The sequence below is a fragment of the Anabrus simplex genome, chromosome 4 (genome assembly GCF_040414725.1).
Source record: "Anabrus simplex isolate iqAnaSimp1 chromosome 4, ASM4041472v1, whole genome shotgun sequence".
In the NCBI taxonomy this organism is placed as follows: domain Eukaryota; kingdom Metazoa; phylum Arthropoda; class Insecta; order Orthoptera; family Tettigoniidae; genus Anabrus; species Anabrus simplex.
Window position 1 is genome coordinate 202,385,919 of NC_090268.1, and position 20,184 is coordinate 202,406,102.

General features: G+C 44.7%; 1 protein-coding gene across 1 annotated transcript in view; it reads left to right on the forward strand.

The window, feature by feature from the left end:
• The window catches only part of Dhc36C (Dynein heavy chain at 36C), a 911,918-nt gene that overhangs the window by 434,396 nt on the left and 457,338 nt on the right, over window positions 1-20,184 (forward strand). The window contains exon 29 of the mRNA XM_068227203.1: window positions 3,501-3,642. Within this exon, the coding sequence (XP_068083304.1) occupies window positions 3,501-3,642 (142 nt within the window). The remainder of the gene's footprint in view (window positions 1-3,500; window positions 3,643-20,184) is intronic.

Sequence of the window (20,184 nt, forward strand, 5' to 3'; positions counted from 1 at the left end):
TTACAGTACCTGTGATTCGTAGCGCTAGATGAGCGACACCATGGGATGAGGGCACCCATGGTTCTGGCTTGCCTATGATTAATACCCACCATATGAGGAACACCACGAGATAGTAAGAGTCCCTGTGGTTAGTACACTTATGTGATGAACGCCATATAGGTTTGCGTTGCCTGTAAATGGCTCCGCAATGTGCGGAACAGCGTAGGTCTGTAATACATGCGCGAGTTTCATTACCTGTGAGTAGTACCATAATGTGTGGAATACCGCGAGTCTACGCTACTCTTGATTAGTACTCGTACCTCAACATGACAAATACCATGGTTCTACTTTCCTAGCGATAAGTACCATTGTGAGGGGCCGCTGACTTGGATTTTGGACCCCTTTCGACTACAAGTATCATCGATTCAGTATTGTGCTATAGAAGGAGTCCCTTTGTCAGTGTGCGCCGGCTTCTGTGCATGTCAGGCACTGTGGGTCGGTTCCACTGATCGTTTTAAATTCATCGCTATCCATCCATTCATTCTCGTCCTCACGTTTTGAATTGTGATCAGAGGAATGTTTTGGGCTTTTAATTTGCCACTTCATTTCGTCTCATTTCGTACCATTAGTGGCCGATGTCCTATATGTTAGGCCCCTTTAAACAAGCATCATCATCATCATCATAATACCAGGATCAATAATTGAAATTCTTCTGCACTTCCTTGTTACTTACTACATTTGAACAGCGGTGTCAGTTTTGTAGTCAACCTCGCCTTGCACTGTTACTTGGTCTTTCAATGCAGATCGTCTTAGATACTGAACTTGAAATGCCAATTTCTAGGAGTTCATAAGACTTTGCCTGTTTCTTTCTTCCAATCTTGAAGAAGTACATCTTCACTTCCAAGGTCAAATACTGTTCCATGTTTGCCAATGATAGTCTTGTATTCTTGAGGATCTACAATCATTTCCTTATTTGTTCAGTTGATCCAAATACATGGTCGGGAGAGTGGAATGAATGCCCATAGACTGGAAATATACGAGGACGGTTTGAAAAGTTCTCGGAATCACCGCTAGATGTCATTGCTAGAGCAACGAGGTTCCCGCGCAATAATCACACATCCTTTGTGAGTGAACACGTGGCGCGTTAGTGCTCTAGCTGCAGGAGTGTGGTAGTAACGACTCTTTGTTGTTGTTCCCGCGTAGTGATTTGTGACAATGGGAAAAACTGAGCAGTGATTAAATACTTAGTAAAGAAAGGTATGAAAGCAAAGGAAATTCATGCCGACTTTCAGAACTCACTGGGGGACCCTGCTCCTTCATTTTCAACTGTTGCCAAGTGGACCAGCGAGTTTAAATTTGGTCGGGAGAGCTTGGATGATGATCCGCGTCGTGGACGGCCAAAAAGTGTTACGACCCCAGAATTTATCGCAAAAGTGCATAAAATGATCATGGAGGATCGTCGACTGGAAGTGCGGGAGATTGACGAAGCTGTAGGGATGACTTCTGAACGGGTATATTCTATTTTAACCGAAGAATTGGGTATGAAAAAATTATCCGGAAGATGGGTGCAGCGGCTCTTGACATTGGACAAAAAACGCACCAGATTGGGAATGTCCGAACAAAGTCTGGTCCGTTCTATTTCGTTAACATGTACAAGAGCTTCATTGAGTAGCCATGTGGAGAGCATTCCAATCATCGCTGTATTTTTATTTTGTGCTGCACACCTAGCAGCAAAATGTCGCACAACTGTATACCACTAAGTTCACAAGTTTTGAGCGTGTTATGTAGGCAACTTGCTATGGCATTGGGAATTGTACCATATTCGCTCTCATTCCACATGTACATTGCCTGAGTAGATGTTGAGGTACATTTAACAGCAGTGATGTTGTGCAAACTCATTTGGCGACTGAAATACGTCCTCTGATCTGAAAATTTTGGGAGTATGAGATCTTTGTGACAGTCAAAAGATATCGTCAGATGTTCTTGTTTGTCTTCTTTGAGGAAGCCATAAAACGCATCAGCTTTCATGCTATGTACTCGTTTCTTTGTTTCCATTGCTACACGTTTTTCTTCATTTGTTTCCTTTTTCATACTTCCTTCAAGTTGAATACAGTAGGAACAGGCATCTGTTTTAGGGGTCCTAAGTCCAATATTGTAATTCCTTACTAGTATACTTTTCAAGAAATATTGTTTTACTTGTAAATCACCTGGCACAGACTAATTGTATATAACCCACATCTTCTTAACACTAAGTTTTTGGGGGTGGTGGATATATTTTCGGCTAGTGGATTTACATCGAGCATAATGGGATTCACTTGCCTTGAACGATTGTATATACTCATGGATAGATTTCCTACGGTCACTATTTTGTAAGCTTTTCCTATTACCACCTCCTGTTTCTTAGCTGGTTCTCCACCACTCATGCAATGTCTTTTCAGTACGCTATTGAGCCTGTCCTTCTTAATACCCAAAATGCTCAGGAAACCCTCAAGGCATATGAAAACCTTCACAGCATACCTGTTACGAAAAAAAAAAATTGAAGATTTACATTCTTCGTCGACCTGGTGTGATCTCTAACTCGACGTCGTTGGACTGGCTTAGCTACAGAATGTGCAATAATAAAATTGTCTTGTTGCTGTTTATCTGATGAAGCACAAAAAATCGAGTGGAACTTCTTTATGTTGAGCAAACTTAGTCTTGCATTTCCAGGATGATGACAAACTGGTATACCAGGAGAACCACAGGAGGAATATCTAAACAAATCAATATGTATTATTTTAGAATTTATGGGATTATGTTATGGTATAATTATCACAAAAAATGCAGTACTGTATTGTACAAAATATTATCTTCTCTCATGAAAATATAACCTTAACCACACATAGGTTACCTTTCCTTTCGTTTCATTTCTCTTTTCCATTTCTCTGTATTTGCTCTTTTCACACCATCTTTGCTTGGAGAACACTTTTGTAAATCACTGCTCAATGTATACATTATTCCACATAATATTATGCAAGTAGAAATTAAACGTATGAATGTTTAACTAACACTTAACCACACGTTACAAAACACAATACAGCTGATGGCAGTGTGAAGGAATGCTGGTAATGCAATTCTGTGTGCTGATTGGCTGAAAGCGACCTGGTGGGTTTTGAAACTTAGAGTGGCGGATGTTCAATTGGATCTAGCGAATTTTGAAATTAACCCTAAGTTTTGTCCCCCATTTTCATAGGGAAAGAGCTACTTTTGAAGGAAAATCATGGCACCATTGAATTGCCTGCGTGCAAGTTCATATAAAAGCAACTTCATCTCCTTTTTCATTTTCGATGGACTTGGGGAGTTTTGATTCTAGGTGCATCAAATGTATGTAATGCATGTGTGAAATAAGTTGAACAAACTGAACAGTTTTAATTGTAGCACTTGTGAAAGAAACAGATTTATGTTGTTAATGTTCTAAGATTTGGTTATGAGATTGTTACTTCAATACAAAATACTGAAAACATGTATTGTATAATTTTTAGGTTCGCCATCGAACATTTATCGAGAGTTTGTCGAATCTTGAAGCAGCCAAGAAGTCATGGTTTATTAGTTGGAGTTGGTGGTTCTGGAAGGCAATCTCTAACTCGTCTTGCAGCTCATATTTCAGAATATGACCTCTTTCAAGTGAGTGTTATTTTTCAAGTTCCTAGTGCATAATTATAATAAAAATATAGTGCTCACCAGAACATGAACAACAACAGCAAAAAATACTGATATTCAAGATAATGTGGAATGCAATTTTAATTTTCGTTCAAGAACCAATATTACATTTCTGATACAGAAGCAATTCAGTCAGCAAGGTGAAAGGATGCGATAGTGCTGAGCGAGTGACAAGCGTAGGAAGTGCGGCAAGTGACTGAACGGAACATGGGAGTATTGCACACGCCCCCTAACCGTATGTGTCTCCGGCGATATATTTACAGGGTCGTAAAATGTGTTACATCTATTAGGCATACTGAATATGTATATGTGGCTTATATGGCAGGAGAATACGGATGTCATCTAACTAAAGTCCGGCTCCATGGTTCAATGGTTAGCGTGCTGGCCTTTGGTCACGGGGATCCCGGGTTCGATTCCCGGCAGGGTCGGGAATTTTAACCATCATTGGTTAATTTTGCTAGCTCGAGGGCTGGGTGTATGTGTCGTTTTCATAATCATTTCATCCTCATCTTGACGCGCAGGTCGCCCACAGTTGTCAAATGAAAAGACCTGCACCTGGCGAGCCGAAAATGTCCTCGGACACTCCCGGCACTAAAAGCCATACGCCATTTCATTTTTCATCTAAAATCGAATGAGAACATGATTTAAAATTTGTAAAGTTAAAGGGTTTGTTAGACTCCTGATGATGATGGAAAATGACGCAAATATACATGGTGAATACATAATCGAATTGCACAAAAATTAAACCCTGGATACGTAGAGCATTGTTCAAGCTTTGGGAATAAAACTGAGTATAACCATTCAAGAAGAATCTATTTCATGACCTCGCGTGTACGCAGTATTAAATATAATCACTGAAGCTACTCTCAATTTTACTGGGAAAACAAAACGATGATACTCAAATATAAAAATCCGAGTGACACCTAATCTAACAATAAAAAATTTCCCACTGGAATAATCTAAAGTAATATAACGTAAACAAAACACACACTTCAGATGCCCTGGGTCCAAGTCGAACCGCACCCATATACACACGAACCCGATCGCGCCATTGGTTGAAATCAATGTCGACCCTGAATTATATCATAATACAATAAACTTATGAACACTTAAGACATAAAGAAATTATATACACAACACAGGTGAACGCTAACCACCAGTCCCAACATTTTTTGATCTGCCGGTTCAAATCAGAGCCGAACCAAGGATCTTCGACGTTTGCAGAGGGGCTGAAATCCCTACTAATAATTTTTGTAGATGCACGAAAACAATTAAGAAGAAAGGAATCGGGTTATTGATTTCTGTCAATTATAAAGTCGGCTGATGAAATTAATCATATGCATTCCACTCTGGAGCAATACTACATACCTTCTACATGTCGCACGGTGTGGGGTTATAGACAGAAAAACTAAAAGAAAGCACAACCTTGGAGACGAGCTTTCTTTACTCCCTCTCTTGTACGGAGGTGTGGGAAGGAACATAACTTTCAATTTCGTCGCTTAAAATATCACGTTCAAAAAAATTAATGCGCTTCACATAATAACACACTCATTTCAGCGAGGTGATTCGTAGTTCATTTCTTATGTCTTAATTCAATAAGCGTTCACATGTGTCCACCCACAATTAGACTTTCAAAATTCGTACCGTGAGTCCTCATTTCAGTTCCATTCTGACGCATTTTTCAGCAGATTATTCCTTTCTTCAACACAATCTTCTCAGCAGACACAGAAATCCAAATAACAAAACACTGGCTTACACTACCGCTCATTAATTTCAATTCATCCAATAGGTGACATCTAGTTCTCTGTAGATAATGTCTAATACCGTGGATACGGTTGATGAAGCAAAGGAATAGTACAACAGTTGTACACATGTCATGATTTTTGTTTGTGGTCAACGAGATATAATAGTATCCAAAAAACAATGGTAACCCACATTATGTACCTATCGGATATGTTTGTTTACCTATTTGCCGACGGACCCCGCATTCGGTGCACCTGTGTTGTTCCCTGTAGTGAAGTGATACCTGCAGCGAACGTCAAGCAATGCTACGATACGTAACATATTGTTCCTGCATACCAGTTCCTTCATGGCAGTTGAAGTATGCACATCGTTAGTATGGCTCCACGAGTGGAGATATCCGCAGAAAAATCTGTTGTAATTGTAGCACTTAGCCAAGCAGGTTTATCTATTCGCCAAATTACGAAACAATACACCCTTCACTGCCAGAAGTCAACAGGTAGCAATAAGGACATACCACGAACAGGACGACCTCATAAAACAACTAAAAACACGAACCTCCTACGGTGGCGTAGCAGGGGGGAGAGGTGATACTCCCACGTGGCGCGTCCCAGGTGGCGGATAGGGGGGTCCTAACCGGCTTGCCGGCGGACTTGAGGGAAATAAAATACCTCTCGCGGACCAAACACACTACCCCTTGCGGGTGGGGGACGCACATGTAGAATACACCCGCGGTATCCCCTGCCTGTCGTAAGAGGCGACTAAAAGGGGCGACCAAGGGATGCTGATATTAGAACCATGAAACTACTATCGATTAGTACCATCACGCGAGAACACCATGGGTCACCTTTACTTACGAGTAGTACCACTATATTTGGTACACAATAGGTTTGTGATTAGTAGCAGCAGAGAGTGGTTCCCCTGTGGGTTTCCAGTACCCGTGATTAGTACCATTGTGAGAAACACCACGGGTCTGGGCGTTGCCTGTGAGTTGTACCACTATGTGAGCGACACCGTGGGTCTGCGTTGCCTGTGATTAGTACCCACTATGTGAGGAACACCACGGGGCCTGTGGGACCGGCACCCGTGACTAGTACACCTAGGTGAGGAAACTCATCGGTTTGCGTTGGCTATGAGTGGCGCCATTGTGTGAGAAACACCATAGGTCTGCGTTACCTGTTCGAAGTACAATACTTGTGAGTAGTACCATCTTGTGTGGAACACTGTGAGTCTTCGCTACTTTTGATTAGTACCCCAACATGACAAATAGCATGTTTCTACTTTACTCGCGACATGTACCATTCTGTGGGGTCTTAGGCGTGGATTTTGCACCCCTTTAGACATCAAGCATCCTCGATTCAGGATTCAGCTTTATGAGAGGTCCCTTGGTCAGTAATAAGCTATGTATGATCCTTTTTTTGAGTTGAATCCACTAATTTTTTGTTTGCTCGTTTTTTGTTTGTTTTTTTTTGCTTCATGTCCATCCATTCCTTCTTCATGACGATTTTTTTCTTTTGGCCAGTGGATGATTTTGAATTTTTGTTGTCATTTCATTTCGTACCATTAGGGGCCGATGATCTCGATGTTAGGCCCCTTTAAACAACAAGCATCATCATCATCATCATCATCAAACAACGAAAAGTGATGATAAAATGGTCTGCGATGAAGTGAACAGACGTATCAGGGAAGTTAATATATCCAGCAAGGAACATCTCTGGAATATTGTTAAGGATGTGCGGAATCATATAGATTCACGATACCTACAAGAACTGATTGACCGCATGCCTCGTGTTTGTGAGACATTCATTAAATCCAAATGGGTATACTTTGATGAAAGTAAAATATAATGCTTGTGATTGTATTATATACTGTATGTGTAAGTTAATACAATAATTAAAATAATAATTATATTTTGTGAGAAATCACGTTTGATTTGTGTTGTAAATCTGAAATACCAGGGTGTATTGAAATTAATGAGCGGATGTGCCTAAGTGGCTTACATGGCCACTAATTCCTTACTCTACACTTGCTTCATGACGATAGAAATACACACGTTAATTGCAAACAAGCAGAATGGTAACTTCACACAACTCAGAGTGTAGTTATGGTCCTACTGTTATCGAGAACACACGTTATAGTCATAGTCGGTCACAATTCAATTAAAAATAAATGGGACCTAACTATATATTTCATGGGAGGTCGCCGGCTCACTGCAACATTCCTTCATTCACACAGGATAATCTACACTAACATTTCTTGGCATGCATGATAGCTCACATGGATGAGTACCAGCCCTCTTACAAAACCGATTCCAAGAACTAATGATACCATTATATCCAAATAAAACTACACAGAAAAATAACCCCAGCCGGATACTAGCAGTATTAAAAAAATAAAATGAAAAAGGAAAACCTTCTCACAAACAAATTGTTTCTGACTACTCTTGCTATAAACTGTCCATGGATATACGACTTGATGAATGCTCTTCTTTGAGCGTACGGTAGGGGTCTTTCCTTATTGTGATTGGGGGTGGTTTGCAACGAGGCGCCTGCTGTGACACTGGATTTTATGGTTGAACAGTTGTGTCTTGCTCTAATCCTGAGTATCTATTGGAGGTTGGTATAGGTTGAGAATGTAGTACTGGTGTTTTTGGTGTTTCAACTGGGCACACGCTTTGCGCTGCGTTGCGAAAACTTCGGCATCTATGCCTGTATGGGTTCTTTTAACAACTTGGCCGCTGTTGATCTCTGATGAGGGTGTGATTTCTTTGATTGCCCTTTCATGAAATTGACTAGCGCTTGCTGTTTTTCTTCCTGAAGAACTTCTGAGGGGTCCTTTTGGTAATTTCTATCCAGGTATGGTTCGTGAGGTATGTCTTCGGTTGCGCTAGTGATCCTAGGTGGATTGGTTTGAGGATTATGCTTCTTCTCAGTGGTACTTGGGTTTGCTACGTTTCTATTCTCCTTCTTCTCTTCAAGATTGTCCGCGTTGTGAGTGGGGACGTAGGTTCCGTCGATTGACATTCGAAGGTATTCTTTGTATTCTAATTTGCTGGTTAGGTGGAACGTGGTGCTGGGGTAGCGTTGCTTGGGGGGATGGGTCCAGCCCCGCGGTGTAGGGGCAACGCGTCCGCCTGTCAACCGGTGGCCCCGGGTTCGATTCCCGTCCGGGTCAGGGGTTTTAATTGTAATTGATTTATATCCCTGTCCTGTGGACTGGGTGTTTCTGTCGCCCTTAACGTTCCCTGCCTCACATTCAACACTGTATACTTCCGCAATTCCACTTACAAGCAGGTTCCTTCCAAATGGTGAAAGTAGTGGAAAAAGATCTTCATAGGTCGACGCCACGAACAAATATCATTCACAAAAAAAGTGTTGCTTGGGCCTTCATGGTCGAAGTTACTCGATCCACCTCTTCCAAGTTGGACCCATGAGCAGTGTTGTTCCTGCGAGTGCCTTTATGGCTCATTTCGTTAATGGTACTCTGTTGTGTACACCAGGCGTGTGTGGCTTGAGTGTTGTGTCTACGCTCCAAGTCGTTTCGGTAAACCAAGGGCCCTGCGACCGGTCTCAAAGGCTGAGGGGTGTTGCTTGTGAAAGAAGTCGTCGTGTGTATTCCACTGTGTTCAGTATGGTCTGCGTTACCTATGTGTAGCACGACTTTCTGTACAATACCATTGGTCTACGTTGCCTGCGGTTAGTACTACAGTGTGAGAAACACCACAGGTTTGGCTCACCCCCGTGATTAGTACCACTGTTTGAGGAAAACCATTCTTACGCGTTGCCTGACAGTAGTACCATTGTGTGAGTAACACCATGGGCATGTGTTGCCTGTGGGCGTTACCATAATGTGCGATACACCGTGGGTCTGCATTGCCTGTGCTTAGCACCACTATGTGAGCGATGGCATGGAAATATGTGGCTTGTGATTAGTTTCACCAAGTGAGGAACAGCATGGGAATACCGGCACCCGTGATTAGTACACCTAGGTAAGGAGCACCATGGGTCTGCTTTGTTGCGAGTGATGCCCTTATGTGAGAAACGCCACGAATTTTTGCTACCAGCGAGTGGTGCCATTGTGTGTGACAAGCCATGGGTTTACATTTCCTGCGATTAGTATCACAGTGCGAGAAATACCATGACTGTACGTTACCTGTGATTAGTACCACTGTAGGAGAAACACCATGGTTCTGTTTAACTAATGATTAGTATCATTGTGAGGGGCCGGTGACCTGGAATTTGGATCCCATTAAATAATAAGCATCATCCCAGTAATTAGGTCATTGTGAATTGCATCCACGGATTGTTTTTGTTTCACGATGATTTTCTCATCACCATTCGTTTTAGATTGTAGTCAGTGGATACATTTCGTTTATTTGCATTTCGTTACGCCTCGTGCCATTAGTGGCCGATGAGTTAACTGTTAGGCCTCTTTAAATAACAAACATCATCGTCATCATCATCATCATCATCGAAAGTATCCCAGAACACATTTGGAAGCCTCATACTGTTGCTGGATACAGGATTATTTACTTCTCCCGCTCTAGCAGATTGTACACTGTTTGGTTAGTCAAAATTCTTACCATCTCGTGAGATTAAGAGGAACTTGAAAATGGTAGGGTTTTGAACCTGGGTTCGAGAATGGTTGACATTGCTAATATACCAACACTCTCAACATTAGCAAATGTATTTTCTATCTCTGCAATAAGGACCTTCAGTACTTTATTTACGAATGGAACATTGTCCTGACTGTGGTAACGTCACACTACCAGTTGCTTCTGTGTATGCAATCGCATGACTTTAGAAAGTGACACAGATTTCTCTGCGGACATTTGTTTTGATATCTCGTCGATTAGTTCCAAAATCCGAATTAATCCACCCTGTCATTAATGAGAGAGATGTTACCGCTGTATTCAGCGTAGCTAGTGCTGCTGTCATACAGTCCTTTTGGCTGAATAACCGGGACATCATCGCGTAGGTACTATTCCATCTGGTGTCTCCTTCCTGAATAAGTTTTTGTTCTGGTTTGCCCAAAGTTTCTACGTAGCACGGCAAGAAGACCTGAACCAACCAACAAATTTCCTCCATTTTCCTCATACGCTCTAGCGCACGTTTCACGATTTTATAGAATGAGCGAAATATGGCGCATAATTTGCCCTGTCTCTCTGTATTTGGTCCACTGCAGCTTTTATGTTGGTAGCATTATCGGCTACAATGCTCTGAAATTTGTTCTGCAGTTCCCAAGCCTGTATTATGCTTTCAGGCTCACTGGTAATGTGGGCGGCCGTATGCGTTTCATAGAACCGAGCAGTCTGAAGCGTTAGACTTTCTAGATGAAAGTCCTTCGTCACAAAATGGCACGTCACTGCGATGTATGATTCGGTGGATAGGGACGTCCAGAGATCAACAGTCAGACTTACATATTCAGTTTGACTTACTTTTTTCTTTACCTCACCGGTCACTCCTTCGTACTTCTTTGTAACCATATGACGCAGTCACTTCCGTGACGGCAGCACATACCTCGGATCCAGAGCATGGACAAGCGTGCGAAAGCCTCTGTTGTCCATTACTGACAAAGGCTGTAGGTTTTTCCTCAACATTTTTACAAGTGTTCCGTCAATCATGGTTTGTCGTGGATACCCCTCTGAATATGGTCATTACAGCACATTATTCATACGTTGTTTATGTATAGTTGCTCAAAACAGGAATGAGCTCATGGTAGTGGATTTTTCTCGTATAAAATATTTTATCAGACTTAATTTTAATTATTCTCAAAATATAATTTACACCCTATGTAGATAGAAACGTTGTGGCTACCAACGGCAAACATTAGATTTGGGCGAGGAACTTATACAATATCATGCGTTCATTCTTTTCTTCAGTGAATGTGTATCTATCAATGATCGTAATTACACCATGGGAGTGGTCATGAGCATCGCTTGCAAGTTTTTCTCTCGGCCGTTCTGCAGCATCATGTATGCGTTTTATCATATCCGATGTCTGATTCGTTGGCTGAATGGTCAGCGTACTGGCCTTCGGTTCAGAGGGTGCCGGGTTCGATTCCCCACCGGGTCGGGGATTTTAACCTTCATTGGTTCATTCCAATGGCTCGGGGGCTTTCTGGACAAAACTATGATATGTAGATTTCTTGTGGGAATCAGGTTGTAGGGAACTATTTTTAATTGTGATTGCCGTAGATTTTCTGTGTATTCCAAACTGAAATTGGTTTGCTGTCCGAGTTGTTTTAATGTCCAAAAAGTTAAGCGAACCTTCTTCTTCTTCGACCATGAACTTTATATTTTGTTCCAGAGTTTTCAGTACGTTCCATACATTTTGGCTATCATTAAGATATTCGTTTATTATTGCATATGTATCATCGACATATTGTAACCAAAAGTTGAGCCCTTTAATATGGGGTACAATCCGAGAATGTTCTAGGTGGTCTAAATGTATGTTGGCTAGGGCGCCTGAAGCCGGAGCTCCCATGGGGAGACCGTCCTGTTGGTATATTTTGTTGTTAAAGGGGAAATAGCTGTGATTAAGTGCAAATTTAAGAACGATCATGAAGTCTTCTACCTCTCGTACACTAATATGTTTATGTTCTAACAGATTTGTTTTAATGACCTTGATAGTTTCTTCTATGCGGACGTTAGTGTACATGTCTTTGATATCGAACGAGCATGTGACATAAGATGGAGTGAGTTTAAAATCCTTGATCACCTTACAAAAATTGCTAGAGTTTTTATAGAAGTTTTGGGGGTATAATACATAGTTGTGCGTTAAGAACTTGTGTACAAATTGGGAAGTTGTATAAGTGGGACTTTTACGAAAATTAATTATGGGTCCAATAGGCATATCTTTTTGTGTAGTTTCGGCATGGCTCTTGCCTTCGGGAGATCTGGGTTCATGTTTATAAGTTTCTCTGTTTCTTGCTCACTTAGAAGAAAGGATGTTTGCTTAAATATCGCCTTCAAATGTCTTTGTAGACGTGTAGTGGTGTATTTATCTATGACCTTGAAATTTGTTGTTCTTGAAAATAACCTCAGTTTTTTTCAATATATTCAGTTTAGCATGACTATTGTTCCTCCTTTATCTGCTTTCATTACGACTACGTTTCCTGTTTATTTTTTGTTGAAGATCTTTTATTCATATTAGATTTATTACAGATGGTTTTTAACCCTTTAATTAGGGTGAGTCGTCTTCATAAGACCTATCTGTGTAGGTGCAACGTAAAGAAGCTTGCAAAAAAAAAAAAAAAAAAAAAAAAAAAAAAACAGGGTGGGAATTTTCCACTTTGCTTCATACCTCAAATCATTTTGGTATTCAGTCGGTAGAGTCTCTATTGCCGCTTCAGTTTCTGCTAAAGTTAGGATTAAATCTTTATCTTTGGTGCAATGCTAGTTGAAATTTGGGCCTTTACTTAACACTTTCAATTCCTGTTCTGTGAAAACTGTATCCGATAAATTTCTAACTAGGGGTGGATATTTGTCGTGGTTGTTCATTAGTTTTAGTTGTGGTGTGCTACTTTTACCTAGTTCGTTACCTTTTAGTTTCTCTAATTTCTTATTGAGTGTTGCTTGTTTCTTTTCCATTAAATTGCCTATTTTTGCCTACTGTGTTTTAGGAAGGAGGCCCATTCCAGCGGCGATAGGGCAGTTGAGGCTGAGAGATGTGCTAAATATGTTGGTTAATTTTCTTATAGATTTGCCAAAGGCAAAGAATAAAAAGAATCGATTAGGTGGAAAAATATTGTGATTATCAGACATTGCACAGATGGTATATCACTTGACAAGTACCCCCTGCGGGTGGGGGACGCACATGCAGAATACAGCCGCGGTATCCCCTGCCTGTCTCAAGAGGCACTAAAAGGGGCGACCTATGCGCGGACATGGATTGCGGTTTGGTACAATGTGTTGGACCTCCTGTAGATGGGAGGGGTTGAATACATTCACAGGTAATCCCTGCCTGTCGTAGGAGGCGACTAAGAAAGTCATGTGTCCATGGTCCCCTCTTAATTTTTTATTGTGTTTCTGAGGGTCAGTTGTAGACCATTCCAAATTTCTTATATGCGTGCTACTCGTAAGTGGGCCTCTTACGTGTGCGGTTACGCCCAAAAACCCGCAATTGACCACCCAGGAATCTTGCGGGTGGGAGCGCCATGTACCCGGGCAGTAGTATCCGCCTGACAACACAGGTCCCCACACAGCCGAATGCCAGAAGGACATATTATTTTTAATTTTTCTCTATATTTATTGCTCTGTAAACGCTATGGGGTGCATGCTATTGCGGGTGACTGGAGGAAGGGAGTCCTAATGCTCATTGCCTCAGTCATCCCGTATTAGACATCGTCCAACATCGGACCCCGGGCAGTACCAGCTATGACCAGGTGGGTATTGCCTTAGCTGCTTGGTTTTGCTACAGAGACCCCTGATCGGAGTGGGTGGCATTCGGGAAGGATGGTTTCGGGCATGGCTTCGAAGCGAACTCGCCCATCCCGAGGTGGTCCCCCACCTAAGTCTTTTGCTTCCCTGAGAGTTTCAACTCCCTGGGAACAAGCGCAGCGTGAAGGAATGGGATCCAGCATCCCTAGGTTTGTAGTTGCTACCAGGACCGATGGGCATGATTTTAAGCTGGTGAAATTGACCCTTTCTAGTAGACACATTGAAGGCGTCTACGGCGAACGTGAAGATATCAAGAAAATGCGCAACGGTAGTTTACTTTTGAAGACTCGTACAGCACTGCAAGCCGATCAGTTGCTTAAGTGCGACCACTTTGGCGAAATCTCCGTCAAAGTGGAGGAGCACAAATCCTTGAATCTGGTTCGCGGAGTCATCATTCACCGCGAACGTGTTTTGAACACTGACGATGAGCTGATGGACGGCATGGAGAACCGTGGCGTGCCAAACGTCTGGCGCATTACGCGCAAGGTCAGCGGTGAAGACGTTGCCACTGGTGCCTTCATTGTCTCTTTCAAGTTGTCAATGTTACCAGAGAAAGTCAAGATAACAACTTACCGTTGCAATGTGAGGCCGTTCATCCCGCCACCTATGCGAAGCTATCAATGCCAGCGATTCGGACACATGGTATCTCGTTGTCCGAATACGTCTGTATGTGGTACATGTGGACAAGTTGCTGACGGCGCGGACGAGTGCATATCTGCGTACAAGTGCACTAACTCTGGTTTTCATTCTCCTCGGGATCGGAACTGTCCGACGTACCTGAGTGAGAAGAAGATCCAGGATATCAAGACCCTGGATGGTCTCTCTCCTACCAGGAAGCGCGCCGTAAGTTTAATTCCACGAATACACCTGCCCGTACACTCTACTATAGCATGATAGCTCCGAGTCTCCCAGGTTCGTCCTTCACAACACCGTTCCCCGTAACGATCGCTGCGCCCAAGGCGTCTGTTGTTCCTCAGAGCAACGTCGCAAAGTGTAAAAGCTCGAAGGGGGGGGGGGGACCACTCCACCTTCGACCAACAAGAAGTCTGTGCCGGCAGGCAGATCCAAGCCGTCACCCACGAACCTACTACGATGGCGTAGCAGGGGGAGAGGTGATACTCCCACGTGGCGCGTCCCAGGTGGCGGATAGGGGGGTCCTAACCGGCTTGCCGGCGGACTTGAGGGAAATAAAATACCTCTCGCGGATCAAACACACTACCCCCTGCGGGTGGGGGACACATATGCAGAATACACCCGCGGTATCCCCTGCCTGTCGTAAGAGGCGACAAAAAGGGGCGACCTTGGCGCGGACATGGATTGCGGTTTGGTATAATGTGATGGACCTCCTGTGGATGGGAGAGGCTGAATACATCCATAGGTAATCCCTGCCTGTCGTAGAAGGCGACTTAAAGGGTCATGTGGCCATGGTCCCCTCTTTATTTTTTTATTATTTTTCCGAGGGTCAGATGTAGACCATTCAAAATTTGATGTGCGTGCTGCCCGGCGATGGAGCTCCTATGTGTGCGACTACGCTCGAAAGCCCGTGCCAGCAACCACCCAGGACGCGGCGGGTGGGAGTATCATGTACCCGGGCAGTGGTATCCGCCTGACAACACAGGTCCCCGCACAGCCGAATGACAGAAGGACATATTATTATTAATTATTTTTATTTTTTTCTCTATATTTAGTGCTCTGTAAACGCTATGGGGTACATGCTATTGCGGGTGACTGGAGGAAGGGAGTCTTAGTGCTCATTGCCTCAGTCATGCCGTATTAGGCATCGTCCAACATCGGACCCCGGGCAGTACCTGCTATGACCAGGTGGGTATTGCCTTGGCTGCTTGGTTCGGCTACAGAGACCCCTGATCGGAGTGGGTGGCATTCGGGCAGGATGCTATCGGGCATGGCTTCCAAACGAAGTCGGCTCTCACAAGGTGGTCGCCCACCTAAGTCTTTAACTTTTGCTTCCCTGAGAGGTTCAACTCCCTGGGAACATGCGCAGCGTGAAGGAATGGGATCCAGCTTCCCTAGGTTTCTGGTCGCTACCAGAACCGATGGGAACGATTTTAAGCTGGTGAAGTCGGTCCTTTTTAGTCGGCACATCGAAGGCGTCTATGGCGAACTGGAGGAACTTAAGAAAATGCGCAACGGTAGTTTGCTTCTCAAGACTCGTACAGCACTGCAAGCTGATCAGTTGCTTAAGTGCGAGCACTTTGGCGAAATCCCCGTCAAAGTGGAGGAGCATAAGTCCTTGAACCTGGTTCGCGGAGTCATCTTTCACCGCGACCTTATTTTGAACACTGACGACGAGTTGATGGAAGACATGAAGAACCGTGGCGTGACACACGTCCGGCGCATTACGCGCAAGGTCAACGGTGAAGACGTTGCCACTGGTGCCTTCATTGTCTCTTTCAAGTTGTCAGTGTTACCAGAGAAAGTCAAGGTAACCACTTATCGTTGTGATGTGAGGCCGTACATCCCTCCTCCTATACGATGCTATCAATGCCAGCGATTCGGACATATGGTATCTCGCTGTTCGAATCAGGCTGTATGTGGTACATGTGGACGAGTAGCTCACGGCGCGGAGGAGTGCACAACTCCATACAAGTGCACTAACTGCTCCGGTTTTCATTCTCCTCCGGATCGGAATTGTCCGACATACCTGAGTGAGAAGAAGATCCAGGAGATCAAGACCCTGGATGGTCTTTCCTACCAGGAAGCGCGCCGTAAGTTTCATTCTATGAATACACCTGCCCGTACACTCGACTATAGCTTGATAGCTCAGAGTCTTCCAGGTTCGTCATTTACGACCAAGACACCTGTCCAGACCGCTGCGCCCAAGGCGACTGTTGCTGCTCCCAGCAACGTCGCAAATAGTCAAAGCTCGCAGGGGGGGACCACCCCACCTTCGACCAACCAGAAGTCTGTGCCGGCTGGGAACTCCCAGCCGGCACAGCAAGGGGGGAAGACTAAGTCTCCCCCCCCTAGGAGGTCGACGAAAGTCGTGCCCCAGCCGGCGGAGGCGGCTTCGTTGACCAGGGCTGGGAAACCATCTCCCAGCCCGTCTAAACCTTAAAAAAAAGAAGGGGAAGAAGAGCGCCCGTTCTGAGCGCTCTCGGCCTTCCCCTGCGAAGGAGAAGTCATGTCCCCCATCTGGAGGGTATGACTCTGCGCCAGGAGGCACTCCTGCTCCCAAACCTGCGCGCTCTCCTCGTAGGGGACCCCCTCGCGCCCGAAATTTGTCGAAGTTCTGGGCGGCACCCCTGCCATCTTTTGATGACGGGATGGATGTCGCGCTGTCCTCCACATCTACGGATGTAGAATTAGATAGTGTTTAGGCTAACGAGCATTTTTCGCTCATAACCTAACACTCCTTTTACAGTCCACACTATGACACTGTTACAGTGGAATTGTAATGGTTATGACAGGCATCTTGCTGAGTTACGTCAGCTCATTAGTGAGTACGCAGCGAGTATAGTCTGTATTCAGGAGACCAATTTCAGACCTGGTCATCATACGGTCTTGAGGAATTTCAAACTATACTCGACAGAACGATACTATGCTCACCGGGCTTCCGGAGGCGTTGGCATTTTTGTACGTTCTGATAGCTACAGCGAAGAGGTTCCATTACGAACCCCTCTACAGGTTGTAGCTGTTCGCGTCTCGCTGCCTGTCATAGCAACAGTGTGTAATGTTTATCTTCCACCCGGCCAGCATCTGAACATCAATGATGTCGCTGATCTTATAGATCAGCTTCCACCACCCTTCCTCTTATTGGGAGATTTTAACGCCCATCACCCCATATGGGGCTCTGAGACGCCTTGTCCCCGAGGAAGAGAGTTGGAAACACTTATAACAGATCTGGATTTATGTATTTTGAACACAGGGGAACCAACTCACTTTAGTGTACGTTACGGCACATACTCTCGCATAGACGTAAGTCTATGCAGCCGAACGTTGGTTCCACTGTTTCGGTGGAATGCACACGATGATCTCTGTGACAGTGACCATTTTCCCATTATTCTTACTTTGTTGAAACATAAACCCGTCGAGGCTCCCCCTCGATGGATTCTTAAACATGCTGATTGGCCAAAGTACACATCACTAGCTGTCTTTCACGATGATGTCAGGCGGACCGTCGGCGAGGAAATAACTTACGTCACCCAAGTTATTCTTGCTGCTGCTGAGGAGTCCATTCCGTTTTTCTCGGGGGCTCCTCGCCGAAAACTCGTTCCTTGGTGGAACGATGAAATAGCAGCAGCCATCAAAGAACGCCGTCGCGCTCATAAACGTTACCGTCGACAGCCTACTGTGGCCAACTTGGTAACATTTAAGAAACTCCGCGCTAAGGCGCGAGTTCTTATTCGACAAAGTAAGAAGGCTTCATGGGAGAGATATGTGTCGTCCATGACGTCGCATACTCCATCATCTCAAGTGTGGACGAAACTTCGACGACTTTCGGGTATTCAAGGATCATCTGCTGTACCGGGAATATCCATTGCAGGCAGTGTCGCCACTGATCCCCTCGCGATTGCTAATCATCTCGCTAGTCATTTCGCGGATGTCTCTGGCTCCGGGAATTACAATCCTGATTTCCTCCCTCTGAAGCGGGAGGCTGAACGTCATCACCTTAGTTTTGCCACCCAAGCTTCAGAGGACTACAACGTGCCCTTTACGGAGTGGGAACTCCGCAGCGCATTAGCGCTTTGCAAGGACACGTCTCCTGGACCGGACAACATCCATAACCAGATGTTGAAACACCTTAGTGATGATAGTTTACTATATCTCCTTCGTGTGTTCAACCGAATCTGGACAGAGGGTGATTTTCCGTCTCAGTGGCGAGAGGGCATAGTCATCCCTGTCCTCAAGCCTGACAAAGATCCTAAGTATGCAGGAAGTTACAGACCGATTTGTCTTACAAATTGCCTGTGTAAGCTCTTTGAGAGGATGGTAAATCGCAGACTCGTGTGGTGTCTGGAGAAACAAGGACTCTTGTCCGAGTACCAATGTGGATTTCGAGCCGCTCGATCCACCACAGACCACTTGGTACGCCTGGAGAGCTCTATCCAGGATGCGTTTCTCCGCAAACAGCACTTGGTAGCTGTCTTCTTTGACTTGGAGAAGGCCTACGACACCACCTGGCGATATGGCATCCTTTCAGTCCTGCATCAATGGAGATTCCGAGGTAACTTGCCGGTATTTATTGCGAATTTTTTGTCCCTCCGTCTATTCCGTGTCCGAGTAGGGAGGACATATTCGCAATACCACGTTCAAGAAAATGGAGTACCACAGGGATCGGTTCTTAGTGTCACTCTGTTCGCGATTGCCATAAACGGTATTGTCGCGGCTGCTGGTCCAGCCGTCATACCGTCCCTATATGTGGATGATTTTGCTCTGCACTATAGCTCGTGCAGTATGGCAGTCGCAGAGCGACAGTTACAGCAAGCTATTAGGAGGGTGGAGAAGTGGACCTTAGAACATGGCTTTCGGTTTTCTGCCGCAAAGACCTCCGTTGTCCACTTTTGTCGTCAACGTACACTTCACCCTCATCCTGAGCTTTATCTAGGTAATGTCGTTCTTCCAGTTGCTGACACCTACCGATTTCTTGGGCTCCTTTTTGACAGTAAATTATCGTGGGAGCCACACGTGCGGCAGTAAAAAGTGCAATGCACTAGGAAGCTTAATATCCTTAAGTTTCTTAGCAGCCTTTCTTGGGGGGCTGACCGCGCGGTGCTCCTGCGATTCTATCGGGCACACATTTTATCCCGGTTAGACTACGGCAGTGCAGCATATGGCTCCGCAAGACCAAGCGTTCTTGCGAAGCTGAACAGTATCCACCACAGCGGGGTTAGGTTGGCGACGGGAGCTTTTCGTACAAGCCCCATCGCTAGCCTGCTCGCTGAGTCTGGTGTGCCGCCTTTACACCTGAGGCGCCAGCAACTTCTACTTACATATGCTGCAAATTTGCGACAGATGCCACTTCATCCCAGCTATCCTTGCGTGTTCAACAATGTCAACCGTTTGCTGTACGCTGCTCGTCCTCGAGCGACGCGGCCGGTTGGGATACGCTTGGATAACATTTCCGAATTGTTTGACGTACCTTCGGTTCCTTGCCTTGTCAGACAACCAAGTGGGGTACCTCCGTGGGTCGTACGACGACCTGAAGTAATCCTGGATCTGCACACTGGTCCAAAGGAAAACACGGACCCTTCGATTTATCGGAGGCTCTTCCTGTCCGTTGTTGGCCGCTATCCAGGTTCAGTCGTCGTCTACACGGATGGTTCAAGGTCAGATACGAAGGTGGGCTGTGCGTTCGTTGTTAACAA